The sequence below is a fragment of the Microtus oregoni genome, unplaced genomic scaffold (assembly GCF_018167655.1).
Source record: "Microtus oregoni isolate MIOR12 unplaced genomic scaffold, Mior012 000036F_ref0000092, whole genome shotgun sequence".
Lineage (NCBI taxonomy): Eukaryota > Metazoa > Chordata > Mammalia > Rodentia > Cricetidae > Microtus > Microtus oregoni.
In genome coordinates, this window is record NW_024543095.1 from 15,098,183 (window position 1) to 15,115,006 (window position 16,824).

At 38.9% G+C, this 16,824-nt stretch overlaps 1 protein-coding gene across 1 annotated transcript in view; it reads right to left on the reverse strand.

Annotated features, from left to right (window-relative positions):
* Positions 1-16,824, reverse strand: part of Thada (THADA armadillo repeat containing) — a 307,538-nt gene that overhangs the window by 222,661 nt on the left and 68,053 nt on the right. The window contains exons 23-26 of the mRNA XM_041631291.1: positions 13,818-13,950; positions 10,373-10,486; positions 7,901-8,023; positions 500-591 (exon numbers count right to left, since the gene is read on the reverse strand). Coding sequence (XP_041487225.1) covers positions 500-591; positions 7,901-8,023; positions 10,373-10,486; positions 13,818-13,950 — 462 coding nt within the window. The remainder of the gene's footprint in view (positions 1-499; positions 592-7,900; positions 8,024-10,372; positions 10,487-13,817; positions 13,951-16,824) is intronic.

Genomic DNA, 16,824 nt, shown 5'->3' on the forward strand with positions numbered 1-16,824 from the left:
TCTCTACCTGCTTCACATACTAAGTACAATGAAAAGGGACTCAGGGGCATGCATTGATCAGAATTCAAAAATGGTTACATTTCTACCTGGACAAGCGAACATAACATGCTGAACACTAATATACATATATATATATATATATACACACACAGAGAGAGGGGGGGAGAGAGAGAAAAAGAGAGAAAGAGAGAGGGGGGAGAGAGAGAGAAAGAGAAAGAGAGAGAGAGAGAGATATTAACTGGGAACATTTCAGAGATATTTGAAGAAGATAAAAATCTCTGCTGTTGCACTGAGGTCTTTATTTCTGCCCTTTCAACCCTGCTCTGTCTCTGCACTTTCCAGACCTGCATACTGAGTAGCTGATCGGCCCTAGGACTTGGTGGCATGCTTTATGTCATTATAGAACTTTTACAATTTTAGGTCACTGACGAATCTGTGGATCTGGCAGTCACTGTAGCCTGGACAGTGCTGTATAAAGCTGAGGCTGGATTGAGCTTACCTGTTTGTTTTGGAAAGTTCATCCTTTCCCCTTTTAACTCCAAAAATTCTTGTGATCAAGGAACTAAAGAGAAGTGTGGATGAATTTCTCACCTAATGTAAAAATAAACATAAAATAATATTTAAGAAATACTCACGGCATGAAATAAACATTAACAATGTTTAAAGTAGATATTAAAAAATCATTACCTAACTGGCAGAGTGAAACTAAAGAAAATAAGGTTTGCACTCATAAAATAAAGCAAATGAGAAAAAAAACCCTTTCTGATAATTCTCTCAATGACTTACTCTTAAACTGACCCAGCTGTACTATCCGACCATACGCATATAACACAGCCTGCTCTTTATAACACAGCCTGCTCTTTATAACACAGCCTGCTCTTTTTTCCTTTCTAACACAGCCTTTTCTAATGCTATCAATTGTTTCACCATATATTTGTATGCTTCTAAAGAATGAAACGGACTTCTTTCCCCACATCCTGATGATGAACACTCCAGGAAACCTGAACTCCTTCTTTTTCCTGTGAAAAAAACTTTTGATTTAACTTTATAGAATCCATGTAATTAAAACAACCAAGACACCAGTCAATACTCAAGATGTTGTTTATTAATCTTACAATGCCAGTAACCCACTCAAGTAATTTTAACTTTGAAATTATTTTATGATAACCGATTAATAAAAATGAAGCAAGACACCCAGTCATGGCAACAGCACAAGCCTGTAATCCCAGCATTTAGAAGGCCAAAGCAGGAAAATCATGAGTTGCAGGCCAGTCAGGGCTATATAATGAGGCAGTCTCAAAAAGGAAGAAAAAAAAAACAGACTAGAGAGATTGCTCAGCAGTTAAGAGGACTGATTGGCTGTTCTTGCAGAGGACCCATGTTCAATTCCCAGAATCCACATGGTGGCTCACAACCATACACAATTCCAGTTTTAGGAGATCCAATGCCCTCTTTTAACCTCTTCGGGAACCAGGCATGCATACGGTGCACATATATGCATTCTGGCAAACATTCTCATGGGAAAAAATAAGAGAAATCTTTTTAATAAAGGAAAATTATTAAGAATAAACTATAATTGTTTCTCCACCATACTAACAGAGACTATCTTTACTAAACAATGCATGTCAAGATGCTTCAGAATCATGTAAAAATATTGACTATCCTAACTTCATCAGCCTTCCTCAATTATCTTGTCAAATCTTGTCAAATGTACACTGAATTATACCAGAATCCTGAGAACATTCAGAATCAGAAATTAAAAACTGCTATGACAGAATCTATATTCTGATTGGGCAGGTAGAATCATCATCATAATATATGTCAACTAGTAATATAAGCTGAAAGGTCGTAAAAACTAAGAATGTGAGCCAACCAGATGGCTCAACAGGTAAAGGTACTTGTCACTAAGCCTGAAGACCTAAGTCACATACCTGGGACCTATATGGTAGAAGGAAAAACTGACTCACAATCTTGTAACTGACTGTCATACATGAGCTGTACATCTATACATGCATGAGCACACAGTGCAATAAATTTTTAAAAGGAAATTAATAATAAGAGATTTAGAAAACAACTTTCTAAAGCCATTGCAGGAATGGCCACAAACCCAAATGCCCAGGAACAGTGGCAACAAAGACGTCAGTGCACCATGTCTAAGGCAGTTACTATTAGGCTGGCTAGTGGCCACGAGGGAATATAAAGCCACTATACTATTGCCAGATCTTCTGTTTTTGTTTTTTTTTTTTTCAAGAGAAGCCAGAAACCCTGATTTTTATGTGAAATCTCACTATTTGGAAATGCTGGCAACAAATTAAAGGAAAGTGAGGAACTGTCATAGAGGCCAAATGAAACACAGTAGCAGACTGTATCTGTCCTAAGGGCACCCACTGCAACCTCTCCTCTAAAAGCCAAAGAGCCAGTTCATCTATGATAGCCTTGAAAATGAACTTTATGGATATATAAATACCATTCACAGTTTAACCCCCAAACTGGGCAGTGATCTACTGATATTCAATCAATAGTCAGCAAATAACGGAGCCCTGTCACAGCCCTGCCTAATGTCTCCAAGCAGCAATGCATCCATCTTGTTCTGTCATCATCACTGTCTCTGCCCCAACTCAGATCTGGATTATCTCAATGTTTGTTAATGTCCTTTTTTAAAAAATTCTAATGGGCAGTTTTGACTTGTATTTTCCCTAATGACAAAATGCTAGTAAACATTTTTTGTATGTCTACTGATCATCTGAATGTCCTCCTTAGAGAAATGTATTCAGATTCACTATGCTCCCTTTAAATGGGGAGTCTTTTTCTTGCTGAGTTTTAAATATTCTTTATTTAAAACCCGGGCCTTGCCCATGCTCTGCAAGTGTTCTACCACCAGTCCATAATCCCAGCTGCCATTTTGTTGCTGTTTAAGATGGGATCTGACTATCCTCTTACCTCAGCTTCTCGAGTATTGGGATTATAGATATGCACCTGCCGCAGTTTGGTCATTAGAACATGCTATCAAATAGGCCGGGCTGTGTAGTCGCTTTTCCTGTTGTGGCCACAAGAGCCCCGACAAGAGGAAGCTGAGGAAAGAAGAGCTTACTCTGGTGTAGTTACACCGTGGTACAGAAGGCAGGTGGCAGGAGTGGGAACCGGCTGCTCACATTGTGTACACAGTCAGGAGGCAGAGAGGGAGTAGGAAGGGGGTGGGGCAATAAAGTTTCCAGACCTGATCCCAGTGAGCATGTCTTCAAAGGCATAGAGCACCCTGAGAAGTTTCACAGCCTTCCCAACAGTACCACCAGGTGGAGACCACGTGTTCCAACACCTGAACCTATGGGGACGCTTCAGATTGATCCCACAAAGAGGGTAGAGAGAAGCAGGGAAAGATATATGAAAAGTCCTTGTGGAAACTCACTATTTTGGAAGCTAATTTTTTAAATACAGTAATAATTGTTTAAAAGGAATTTGAGCACAGTTACCCTGTATGGGAAGACAGTGCTTCTCCCAGAGTAAATGAGTTACTAAGATCTCAGTGCCAGGCATGAGCTTTCTCCCAATATGTAATTGGTCAGGGAGGTCCCAGAAGCCCTCAAAACAACAGAAGACAGTGCTACTGCTCTTGGTTGTTCACTAGAACTAGAAGATAAGACCCCACTGCTAAAGATACAGCACATGATGGATAAAGGAATCCACAGATGTTGAAAGATGCATTAAGATACTAAGAATTTTTTTGCTTCTAAATCAGTATTAGTAATCATTTTGGAAATGCAAATCAAAACCAGAATGGGAAAGTCTGGAGAGATAGGTCAGTAGTTAAAAGTTTTGCTGCTCTTGCAAAGGAGCTGGGTTCCGTTTCCATCTCCCATATTGTGGCTCACAACCATCTATAACTCCACTTCTCGGGCCTCTAATAACCTATTCTGACCTCCACAGGCATCACACATATTATGTGGTACCCACATATATGTTCGGGCAAAACACTAATACACAGAATAAAATAAATAAGTCTGAATATTTTTTTATTTCAAAAACCAGAATAAAGCTGGGCGGTGGTGGCGCACGCCTTTAATCCCAGCACTCGGGAGGCAGAGGCAGGCGGATCTCTGTGAGTTCGAGGCCAGCCTGGTCTACAAGAGCTAGTTCCAGGACAGGCTCCAAAACCACAGAGAAACCCTGTCTCGAAAAACCAAAAAAAAAAAAAAAAAACCAGAATAGAATTCTATTTCACACTTATTAAGATGGGCTGTCATTAACAACAGGAAAATAATAAATGTTGGTTATGAAGTAAGGAAAGTGGAGCTCTTGTTGTGGCATGTGAAGGTAAATGGCTGTCACTGTAGGAAACAGGTTCCTAAAACGGGAAGCAGAATTACCATGTGACAGACCCAAACAAGCTGAGAGCAGGAATTCAGAGAACTGGACTATAAGTATTTATTGTGGCATCATTCATAATTAAAAGCTTGGAAACAATCCTAAAGTCTATCATCTTATCAATAGAATAAGGGAAAGTCCTGAAACACATCAAATGCAAAGGGACATATATTATAGACTCCACTTATGTGATGGGTTAGGCCAGACAAATCCAGAGAAGAAAGCATAGCTGAATGCACAAGGGATGATGAGCCAGTGAATGGGTAAAGACTGTGAGGAAAAAATTCAGAAAATATGCACTAGTGATAACACCAATGTATCTGGTGCCACTGAGTTGTGTACACTTCAAAATGGCTGGTGGTAAATTAAAAAGCATGATAATGGCCTTCCTATACACCAAGGATAAGGAAGCAGAGAGGGAAATCAGAGAAGCATCACCTTTCACGATAGCCACAAATAGCATAAAATACCTTGGGGTAACCCTGACCAAGGAAGTGAAAGATCTACTTGACAAGAACTTTAAGTCTTTGAAGAAAGAAATTGAAGAAGACACCAGAAAATGGAAAGACCTCCCTTGCTCTTGGATTGGGAGGATCAACATAGTAAAAATGGCAATTCTACCAAAAGCAATCTATAGATTCAATGCAATCCCCATCAAAATCCCATCAAAATTCTTCACAGATCTGGAGAAGACAATAATCAACTTTATATGGAAAAACAAAAAACCCAGGATAGCCAAAACAATCTTATACAATAAAGGATTGTCTGGAGGCATTACCATCCCTGACTTCAAACTCTATTACAGAGCTACAGTATTGAAAACAGCTTGGTATTGGCATAAAAACAGAGAAGTCGACCAATGGAATCGAATAGAAGACCCTGACATTAACCCAAAAACCTATGAACACCTGATCTTCGATAAAGGAGCTAAAAGTATACAATGGAAAAAAGAGAGCATCTTCAACAAATGGTGCTGGCAAAACTGGATGTCAATCTGTAGAAGAATAAAAATAGATCCATATCTATCACCATGCACAAAACTCAAATCCAAATGGATTAAAGACCTCAATATCAGTCCAAACACACTGAACCTGATAGAAGAGAAAGTGGGAAGTACTCTACAGCACATGGGCACAGGAGACCACTTCCTATGTATAACCCCAGCAGCACAGACACTAAGGGCATCATTGAATAAATGGGACTTCCTGAGGCTGAGAAGCTTCTGTAAAGCAAAGGACACTGTCACTAAGACAAAAAGACAACCCACTGACTGGGAGAAGATCTTCACCAACCCTGCAACTGACAAAGGTTTGATCTCCAAAATATATAAAGAACTCAAGAAACTAGACCGTAAAAGGCTAATCAACCCAATTATAAAATGGGGCACTGATCTGAACAGAGAATTCTCAACAGAAGAACTTCAAATGGCCAAAAGACACTTAAGGTCATGCTCAACTTCCTTAGCGATCAGGGAAATGCAAATCAAGACAACTTTAAGATACCACCTTACACCTGTCAGAATGGCTAAAATAAAAAACACCAATGATAGCCTTTGCTGGAGAGGTTGTGGAGAAAGGGGTACACTCACCCATTGCTGGTGGGAATGCAAACTTGTGCAACCACTCTGGAAAGCAGTGTTTCGGTTTCTCAGGAAATTCGGGATCAACCTACCCCTGGATCCAGCAATACCACTCTTGGGAATATACCCAAGAGAGGCCCTATCATACAGCAAAAGTATATGCTCAACTATGTTCATGGCAGCATTGTTTGTAATAGCCAGAACCTGGAAACAACCTAGATGCCCTTCAACGGAAGAATGGATGAAGAAAGTATGGAATATATACATATTAGAGTATTACTCAGCAGTAAAAAACAAGGACTTCTTGAATTTTGCATACAAATGGATGGAAATAGAAAACACTATCCTGAGTGAGGTAAGCCAGACCCAAAAAGAGGAACATGGGATGTACTCACTCATATTTGGTTTCTAGCCATAAATAAAGGACATTGAGCCTATAATTCATGTTCCTAGAGAAGCTAAATAAGGTGAATCCAAAGACAAACACATAGGCATCCTCAGGAATATTAACCTTCATCAGGCGATGAAAGGAGACAGAGACAGAGACCCACACGGGAGCACCGGACAGAAATCTCAAGGTCCAAATCAGGAGCAGAAGGAGACGGAGCACGAGCAAGGAACTCAGGACCACGAGGGATGCACCCACACACTAAGACAATGGGGATGATCTATTGGGATCTCACCAAGGCCAGCTGGCCTAGGTCTGAAAAAGCATGGGATAAATCCGGACTAGCTGAGCATAGCGGACAATGAGGAATACTGAGAATTCAAGCACAATTGCAGTGGGTTTTTGATCCTACTGCACGTACTGGCTTTGTGGGAGCCTAGGCAGTTTGAATGCTCACCTTACGAGACCTGGATAGAGGTGGGCAGTCCTTGGGCTTCCCACAGGTCAGGGAACCCTGATTGCTCTTCGAGCAGATGAGGGAGGGGGACTTGATCGGGGGAGGGGGAGGGAAATGGGAAGCGGTTGTGGGGACGAGGCAGAAATCCTTAATAAATAAATAAATTTAAAAAAAAAAAAAGAACAGTAAGAAGAGCTCCTTTCTCAAGAAAGGGTTAGATCCAAAAGGTAATATTTTTGAAGTGCTGTGAGATATTTCAAAGCAACTTGTAATAATAATTTTTAAGTAATTAGCCTTTGAGACTTTTGAAATTAAATTTTTGAATAATAAAATGTAAATAAATACCAAAAAAAAGCATGATAATGGATCATTTATAGAAAAGAAGTAACAACTTAGTACATGGTGTTATATAAAACAACCTGTAGATAGTGTTGAGTCACCACATACAGCAAAGAAAAATGTGAAGCAGTAACAGCCCAGACAGAGATAAATAGAAGCACACTATTAATAAGTTCTTACACTTTATATGGCATAAGACATACAGATGTCAAAGCAACCACAAAATAAAGTTATTAATGATAAATCCACAAAGGAGATAAAATGGAAACCTGTGGTAGTTGAATAAAATCGACCCCACTGGCCCACAGGGAGTGGCACTATTAGGGGATGTGGCCTGTTGGAGTAGGTGTGGCCTTGTTTGAGGGAGTGTGTCACTGTGGGGCTGGGCTTTGAGGTCTTTTAAGCTCAGGTATGCTCAGTGTGGCTCACTATCTCCTGCTGCCTGTAAATCAAGATGTAGAACTCTCAGCTCCTTCTCCAGTACCATATCTGCCTGCATGCTGCCATGCTTCTCGTCATGATATAATGGACTGAACCTCTGAAACTGTAAGCCAGCCCCAATTAAATGTTCTTCTTTATAGGAAAAACATGGTGTCACTTTACAACAATAGAAACTGTAAATAAATGTAGTCTGATCAAAACACTTATCCCCTGAAGAAATTAGTTGATAAAATGCAACATATATATTTTATCATCAGGGAAAGGTTAGCTTATCAAAAACCTGTTATTCAAAAGCATAATTAGCTCAGTGGGCACAGATGGCAAGAACACTCACTGCCCAGACAGGTGACGTGAATCCCAGAATTGCAGCCTTAGCTCCATCAGCAACATAAGGAATAATGTTTTCTCCCAGGCGTGTATCTCTGAACAGGGCTCTGAGGATGTTTAAAGCATGAACCTAGAATGAGAAGTTCAAGATCAGTGGTGGATTTAAAATTATGGTCATTCTAAAACTGTACACAAATGACCAGAAGTGGACTGTTTTTGAATGTAATAACACAGTTAAGAGAATACATTTATGAACTGAAAATCTAGATAAAGATATTATGAAATGGAACAATACAATTAATAAAGTTTCATCCATTGAACATATGTAGACTTCTGTATCTAGTAAATAAGAACAGGTAGGTTGTTTCCAAACATACATGGAACATTTAAATAATTTTAAAAAATGATCCCAAACCCACCCACAAACAGAATCTAAATAAATAGCAAGTATTGCTATCTTATAGACTGTGCTCTGATCACACTATAATTGGAAAGAAATATTGTTTTAATGCTTTTAAAATAAATACTTGTTAAAACACAGGTCAAGGGACTGGAGAAATGGCTCAAAGATTAAGAGCACTAGCTGTTCTTGCAGAAAAACCCTAGTTCTATACCCACAACGTGGCCCAAAACCACTGTAATTCCAGTTCCATGGGATCTGACAGCCTGTTCTGACCTCCATAAGAACCAGGTATATACATTGTACATATACATATATGTAGTCAAAACATGCACACACATAAAATAAATAATTAAAAATTTTAATCAATGATCAAAACTTTTTAACATTTATAGTTGAATACTACCAAGTCGTCTAGACATTGACACTGTACAATGCACTTTAGCTGATTATTAAGAAAAGAAATATAAGCTTGGCAGTAGTGTGCCTAATAATGCCTTTAATCCCAGAACTCGGGAGGCAGAAGCAGGCAGATCTCTGAGTTCGAGGTCAAAAAGAAAACCAAACCAAACAGACAAAAACCTTAAATGTACATTTTCAATGACCATATTTAAAAATACTAAAACAAACAAACAAAAACTTTAAGCGTACATTTTCAATAACCATACTTAAAAATACTAAAACAAACAAACAAAAACAAATGCTGGGTGTCCTCTTAACATGTTAGAAAACTAACACTCAAACATAAAACAGACTTATGTTAAACAGCAAAAATACAGCTAAGATCATTAAACCTCTGTGGTGCCGGGCGATGGTGGCGCACGCCTTTAATCCCAGCACTCAGGAGGCAGAGGCAGGCGGATCTCTGTGAGTTCGAGACCAGCCTGGTCTACAGAGCTAGTTCCAGGACAGGCTCCAAAGCCACAGAGAAACCCTGTCTCGAAAAAAACAAAAAAACAAAAAAACAAAAAAAAAAAAAAAACCTCTGTGGTGCTGGAGACCAGACCTAAGCCTTCACATCCTAGTTAAAGTGCTGAGCCACTGAGCTGACTTTTAAAATCAGATTTCTTACAACACTAGCAAGGCAGAAAGAAAGAAGAGACAGTAAGCAATACTACTGATGCCAAAGAACCTGGTTACTTATCAAAGTTCCTGTCAATCTGAGTCTTTTTCAAAGTCTCTGCCTAAAAAAATATAAGTAGTTATATTTCTCACATTTCATTGAAAAATGTCTTGACATAGGCTTTTTTGAAAAATGATTAATGTTAGTTATTTTTCCCAAAGAATTCTCTTACAGTAACTGGCCACTATGTATATGTTAATAAACACAATACTTTCTCCCAGTTGGTCCACTTTATGGCCATGGCACCTGATACCACCTATAATTTAAAACCAAGTAAACATACTTTTCTTTTCTATAAACTTTAGCTCTGTCCCCTAACTGAGCATGGGCCTTCCACAGTAACATCCTACTAAGAAGTATTTGCCAAGGACATCTAGAAGACAAGGCACACATAGTATTTACTGCCTAGTGGTGGAGTGCAGCTGTGAGGCATGCTGACCCAAAGACATATACACAGTGACTAGAAGAAACTAAAACATCACTTAAAATTAAAATGTAAACATACTAAAATAAGACATCACATTTTAAAGGATTCAACTGTTCAACTACAAAGTTTACGTCAACTCAAAGAAGCACATATGAAATTCAAGTATGATTACATACTCAGTTTCAAATTTTTAGACGCAATAGTAACATTAGGAAATATCTTGTCAGCTAAATATTTTCAACACAGTTTAAAAATCATTCATGTTTGAAAGTGTAAGTCACAAAAAAATCCCACATCAGTTTGGAATTACGGAAGGAGCTCCCGCAGCACACATTCACCAATACAAGCAAGCTTATTTTATGGATAGGAAAGACCAAAAAAGCAAAACTAACAGCGTACCTCCTAAACACTTCACATTAACCTACCTTCAGCAGCTGTGTATCTTTAGCAGATACCTTTAAGAAGTAAATATACAGCAGAGACTTAACTACTCTGCCTTCAAGCAGTATAAGAGCATTTTCAGCATTACCTGGGGGACTATGCCCTTTGAGGTATCTACAGATAAAGCCAAAGAGATCAGCTCTTTCATTGTTATTTTCAACAAATCCATTTTTCCTTTTTTTGGTTCAGAAGCCAACAATGCCTGTGAGGGGAAATACCAAAATCAACGAGCTTTGATTTTGCACACACCTATTTATCAGCTTTGAAATTAACCCCCAAACTGAAAATACCCTCTATAAAAACAAGACTACTGGGTTAAATTAATGAAGTCAGGCTGCTTTAACCAGGTAGCTTAACTTCTCTTCCGTGTTCATGTATGAAATTAGGTTAAGGTGAAATCATGTCAACTCCACAGACCCTTCTGCTTGCTTTTCGTTGATCTAATCATAAGCAACTGATGAATAAATGACTCTGATAAGCCACTTTGTAAGAAACAAAATCAGGTAAAACAGAAATAAATTGATCAAATAAGAAATTTTTTTCTTTACTTAAACAGTTACAAAAACATTCTGGATTAGATTTCTTCTAAAGGTTTTCCGGCCCTCTAGATACTGATCAACAATTTAATTCTTCACAGAAGAGTCTACTGAAAGTTGAATCATACCACAGCATTTAAAACTCCACAGGACAAAGACACATTACAAACTCCAAAGAGATCTTACACTTGGATTTCAAAGGAGCCACTTACTTACTTTGTGACAAGCATCCAATAAACAAAATAATGAACTATCAGCCCGCTTAAGGCAATATAATAGAAAGAAATGGAGTACTGATATACGTGGCAACATGAATGAATTCTGAAAATATACTGCTAAGTGAAAGAAGCCAGACATAAAAGACTGAACATTATATGATTCCATTTACATGAAAGGTCCAGAACAGACAAATTCACAGAAACAGAAGATTTGTGGTTGCCTAATTAGTGCTCTGAGAGCAGCAGAGGTGGGTGGAATGGGGAGTGAATAGTAAGTGCTAATGGCTGGGGTTAGGAGATATTCTCGAATTAGATTGTGCTAATAGTTATCAAGCTCTGAGAATATAATGCAAATCACTGCATTGTACACATTAAATGCATGAACTGTTGTCACAAGTGAATTCTATCTCAACCAAGTTGTCAAAGAAAAGACACTTCAGCTACATTCTGGAGCTCTCACCCTCCACATCTACATCTTGTAAAATGCAGCACCTGGCTCCCTAGAGCCAGAGTCGCAACTATTCTTCATTTTATAAACCCGTGACAAGCTATGCAATGAGCATAGAAGAAAAACATATAAACAGACTTGAATTCATCACAATATATCTATGTCAGAAAGCATACTCTACGAATGTCTAAAAAGGTCTGTTAATACAAAGGGTAAACTTATACACTAAAATGGTAGTTTTTCACCACAGTTAACTTTAAATTGAAGTTGTCAGCAGAACAAAGAGTATTACTTTATTGGTACATCATCCTAAGAAAAATAGAACCCTGTTTGAGCAGATTTTTCTGGCAATTAAAACTTTATTCCACTAATATAAATAACAAAGCTATACTCAATTACTGAGAGGTATTCTTCCCAGAAACATGACTCAACTCGTCTTGCCTCAAGAACCGGACAAAAGTATGGTGATGCAGCCTGCTGAGTTCAGGCTTAGGAAATGGACTCAGTGGTCACTCTCTTAACTATGATCAAATGGTAGCACACGGTGAATATCCCAGCTGGAATAAGCACAGAGCATAAACACGGGGCAGCTCCCTCCATTACCTGAAATTTGTCCTCAGAAAAGAAGACCACATAAACACAGAAGGTCAGAAGGAATTGCAAGTAGGAAGCTAAAGCACACCTAGCTATGCAGGAGGTATGGCGGGACTTATGACAAAGAGGGCTCTGGGAAGAACAAAGGGGAGCCACCAGCTGGACACAGTGGAAACAGGACATGCAGGAGGAGAGGTAAAAGCCACAAGCCACATGAAAGCACAGAAAGTAATTTAAATGGATTAATTTAAGCTATAGGGGCTATTTAGGAACAAGCCTAAACTAAGGCTGAGCTTTCATAATTAATAAGAAGTCTCCATGTCATTATTTGGGAGTTGGTGGGACAGAGAAAGACTTATTACACAAAAGAGGCTAAGAACATGTAAAAAGCTCATTCCTCAGGGCTACCCAGTGACCTCAGTCAATCACTTCTGCAACTGGTGCCCCATGGGCATCAAAAAAGTCATAAGGAGACTAGGAATAAGAGAAAGAAATACGGGCTGGAGAGGTAGTTCATTAGTTAAAAGCACTGGCGACTCTTCTAGAGGACCCAAGTTCAATTCCCAGCACCCACATGGTAGCTAACAAGTGTCTCTAACTCCAAGATCTGACACCCTCACACAGACATACACGCAGGCAAAACACCAATGCAAATAAAACGAAGATAAACAAATTAAAGAAACATACAGAGAGAAATAAAAGAGAGAGACAAACTATAGGAGACTAAGAAGGAAGGCTACTTGATCTGCTTCCACTGTGTTTATTACACTGCCCAATTTGTGGATCTTCTTACTATACATAAGGGTGTATCTGATTTTGTACTGAGAGGGTATTGGTGCTTATTCTTTGGGATAATGAAGTGACAGTCTCTTATTCTCTATCCCGCAGAAAAGAACTATTTATCCGTCAGCAACACTAACAGCATATGGGACATGAACATGTTGTAAGGTATAATTATTTTAGAAATCAAGTGTTCAGCATGTTTTCATCTGTGTTCAGGAACTGTACTCACATATGGTCTCACATGAAGATGCGGTCAAGAGTCAGATGGACTGGGCTTAAGCTCTAGCAAGGTTTACATCCCTGAGACCTCTGGCCAGTCACTTCCTCAGTCCCGAATCTCTTCACTTAGGAAATGTTCATATGGTAACTGTACCTATCTCATAGAGTTTAGGCATGGTTTAAATGAAGTAACAGATGTGATATAACCATCACAACTGTAAATTACTATTAAGATTATGATTTTTATGATGGATATATTATAGAACTCAAATATGAATACTTCCTAGAAATAAGCTGTGCCACAGTGATTTCTGACTACTGAATTACAGATGGAAATCTATACTACTCTCTGTTTATATTACAAGACTGACCTCCTGCTCCTAGAACAGAGCTGACACAGAACAGACTGTCCGAGATGCTAGTCAATAAAGGTGCTTGCCACCAAATGTTAACAAGCTAAATTCAATCCGTGGGATCCACATGATGGAAAGAGAAACCCAACTCCAGCAAGCTGTCCTCTGATCTCTACATGTGAACCATAGCATGTGTATGCCTGTGCACATACGTACACATTAATAAATGAATGGAATAACAATTAAAAATAACCAAGTCACAAATGCTGTGGTACTGGAAATACAGAAACATCCTAATACACTGTGTTCACTGACATATTGAGAAGATGAAAATACAGTTTCAAGAAACAAAGAGACCAGTGCGGTGGTCTCTGGTGAGTACCTGTATGTAGAAAGGGATCCCAGCACTGCGCCTTGTAGCACAGAGTTTGGAAGAGGGATCACTGCTTTTAATTTCCTCCAGAACACTCCACAACCACTGCTCCGGCAGCTTTTGCAGACTCCCATCAGAGCACCTAAAAGGTACAAACAAGCAAATGTTTGGGATTATCAGGCTCTAACAGGTAAAAGCACAAACTAATGGCGCTCATTAGCACTATCAGAAATAATGAACATTTCATTTTGTGAAGACTCAATTTACAAAGTGTCTTACTTGACTTCTCAACCTATTATTATATACCTGTTTTAACAGTTACTGTCGATGTCAGCCTGCTGAGATCCTGAGTCACCCAAGAGACAAGCTTCTGAGCATGCCTGGGAAGGACCACCTTCAGCGGAGGTAAGCCCATCAGCTGTGGGCGGACTTACTAAGGAGAGAGGGAGCTTGGCATTCACCCTCGTCTTTCTGGCTCTGGATCCAGCTCCCTCGAGCTTCCAATGCCTGGATTTCTTGTGAGGACTGTACAGTGACCCAAAATAAACCATCTCCCTGAAGTTGCATTTTCAACGAGGAAGTAACTAAGACCCCTCTCTACGATCTGTCTTGACTTAAAGCCACTAAAGGTACTACTTCCTACAACTAATGTGTGTAAAGTATGATCTACAAATACTTGAACACACAGGCCTGCCTCAATACTCACAAGGGTGTGAAGGAGGCTCACAAAGCTCATATGGATATTCATACTGTAAGACTTAAGGTTTCCAATACAAACATCACACATAGTATAGTTTTCTGTAATTGATTTTTATTTATAGAGATTACACAAGTCAAAGTAAATGAATGAATTTAAACTTACATTTTAATAATTTCTTTCATCTTACTTAAAATGTGGTTTTTCGCAAATAGTATTTTTTCAAACCTGTAGAGTATTAAGAATGAAATTTATCTAGGAAGAGGCAAAACATGCTTAAAAAACTGACTATATCAGAGGATGTTCTTAAAATTGAGTGTGTGTATATATGTGTGTATGTATGCACAAGTGTGTGTATATATGTGTGTATGTATGCACAAGTGTGTGTATATATGTGTGTATGTATGCACAAGTGTGTGTATATATGTGTGTATGTATGCACAAGTGTGTGTATATATGTGTGTATGTATGCACAAGTGTGTGTTGTGTATGCAGATGTGTGTGTGTGTAAACAGGCAAGACCGCCATGGCATAGGGGCCAGAGGCAACTCTCAGGAGTTCCTTCTCTCTTGCTTCCTTGTAGGATCTGAGGACACTTTCAAGTCAATGTTTAAGAAACCTGTTGAACATCACACTTTACTGTATTAACATTAGCTCAAGTAGCAGCATACTCAATGAAGGGAAACAGGCACCTTGGAAAGAGGACACCCTGACTAAGGGAAGTGGTACTAGAGGTTAGCTGGGGGGTCTTAATGCACCACACAAAAAAATCCTACTGCTAAGCGAGATCCCCAGTTGTTTTCTGGTTTTTATTTTGAGAAAAAGGTTTCAGTAAGTTGCCCACACAGGCCTCGAATGTGGCAATCCCTGACTTAGCCTTCCCAAGTAGGAATTAAGGACCTGCTTAACTGAAATTAGCACATTAAGTAAACAGATATCAAGCTGTGAAAAATGCTTTTACTTTAAATAGAAGAAAACAATCATCAGAAAAATAATTGGCTGTAATTTAGAGCAAGATTTGCACCTTTCGAACACATTTGGGATTTTTCTTTATTCTGTTGTAAAACAGTAAACTTGCATTTCTGACTACACACTCCAGAACAGAACAACTGAAATTTATGTAAATGTTTCACATTGACTTAAATATAGAACTAATACCACTCAAACATGGACCGCAGAATTTCAGCCCTGAAAATTAGAGTCAAATCCCCCACACTCAGCAGGGATTTTATTTTATTTATTTTATTTTTTTTTTATTTTTCGTTTTTTCGAGACAAGGTTTCTCTGTGGTTTTGGAGCCTGTCCTGGAACTAGCTCTTGTAGACCAGGCTGGTCTCGAACTCACAGAGATCCGCCTGCCTCTGCCTCCCGAGTGCTGGGATTAAAGGCGTGCGCCACCACCGCCTGGCTTAAATACTTTTTTTTTTCAGCAGGGATTTTAAACATTTCCTCATAGAATGGATTAAAATCCACCCCTCTACCCTTGCTTTTCCCCGCCTGTGTCCCATAGTCACCAAAGCCAACTCTCAAAAATTTAAACCACTGGCTGGGGATGTAGTTCAGTTGGCACATTCAAGGCCGTAGGTTCAATCCCCAGTACTGAGGTAGAAGAAAATCTTAATCAGGAGACTAAGTAAGAGCCACAGGCTTAACAACAACTTCTAAAGTGACAACCTTGTTTAGACCTTGACTAGAACAGATAAAAATGCAAGAATGATATTGCCAAGTAATATGAAAAAATTATAAATGCTCTAGATATAGTTGACACCGAGGATGTAACCATGGCAATGAGACATGAGGAAAAGTGTCCACATTTGTAGAGACACATATAGAAAGGTCCGAGAGTAAAATTCACAAACCAAGATTAATATTTTAATACTTCAACAGCTACCATGCAAAGGTATAAAGCATTTGTGGCAAATTCTGATAACTGTTGGATCTGAGTAATGAATAAAGGCAATTGGAACTCTTATTCTCTAATGAACATGTTTGTGTATATACATACATATTTATATTTTAAGGACTAAAGCTGCTCCCATCTCTATCATTTTAAAGATAAATTTCCTGTTTGTACTGGGGATAGAACCCAGGGCCTTGCATGTGCCTGGTAACTATTCTTCCAATAAACTCCATTCCCAGTCAGTCACAGGTAGTAATTTCCTTAGCTTATATTAACATTTCCAACTCTGTGGTTTGAGAGCTGCCTCAGCAGTTAAGAACAGGTATTACTCTTGTAAGAGGACCCAAGTTCAGTTCCCAGCAGCCATGTTGGGCGACCAAAAATCCTCCAGCTCTAGAGGACTCAACACCATCTTCTGA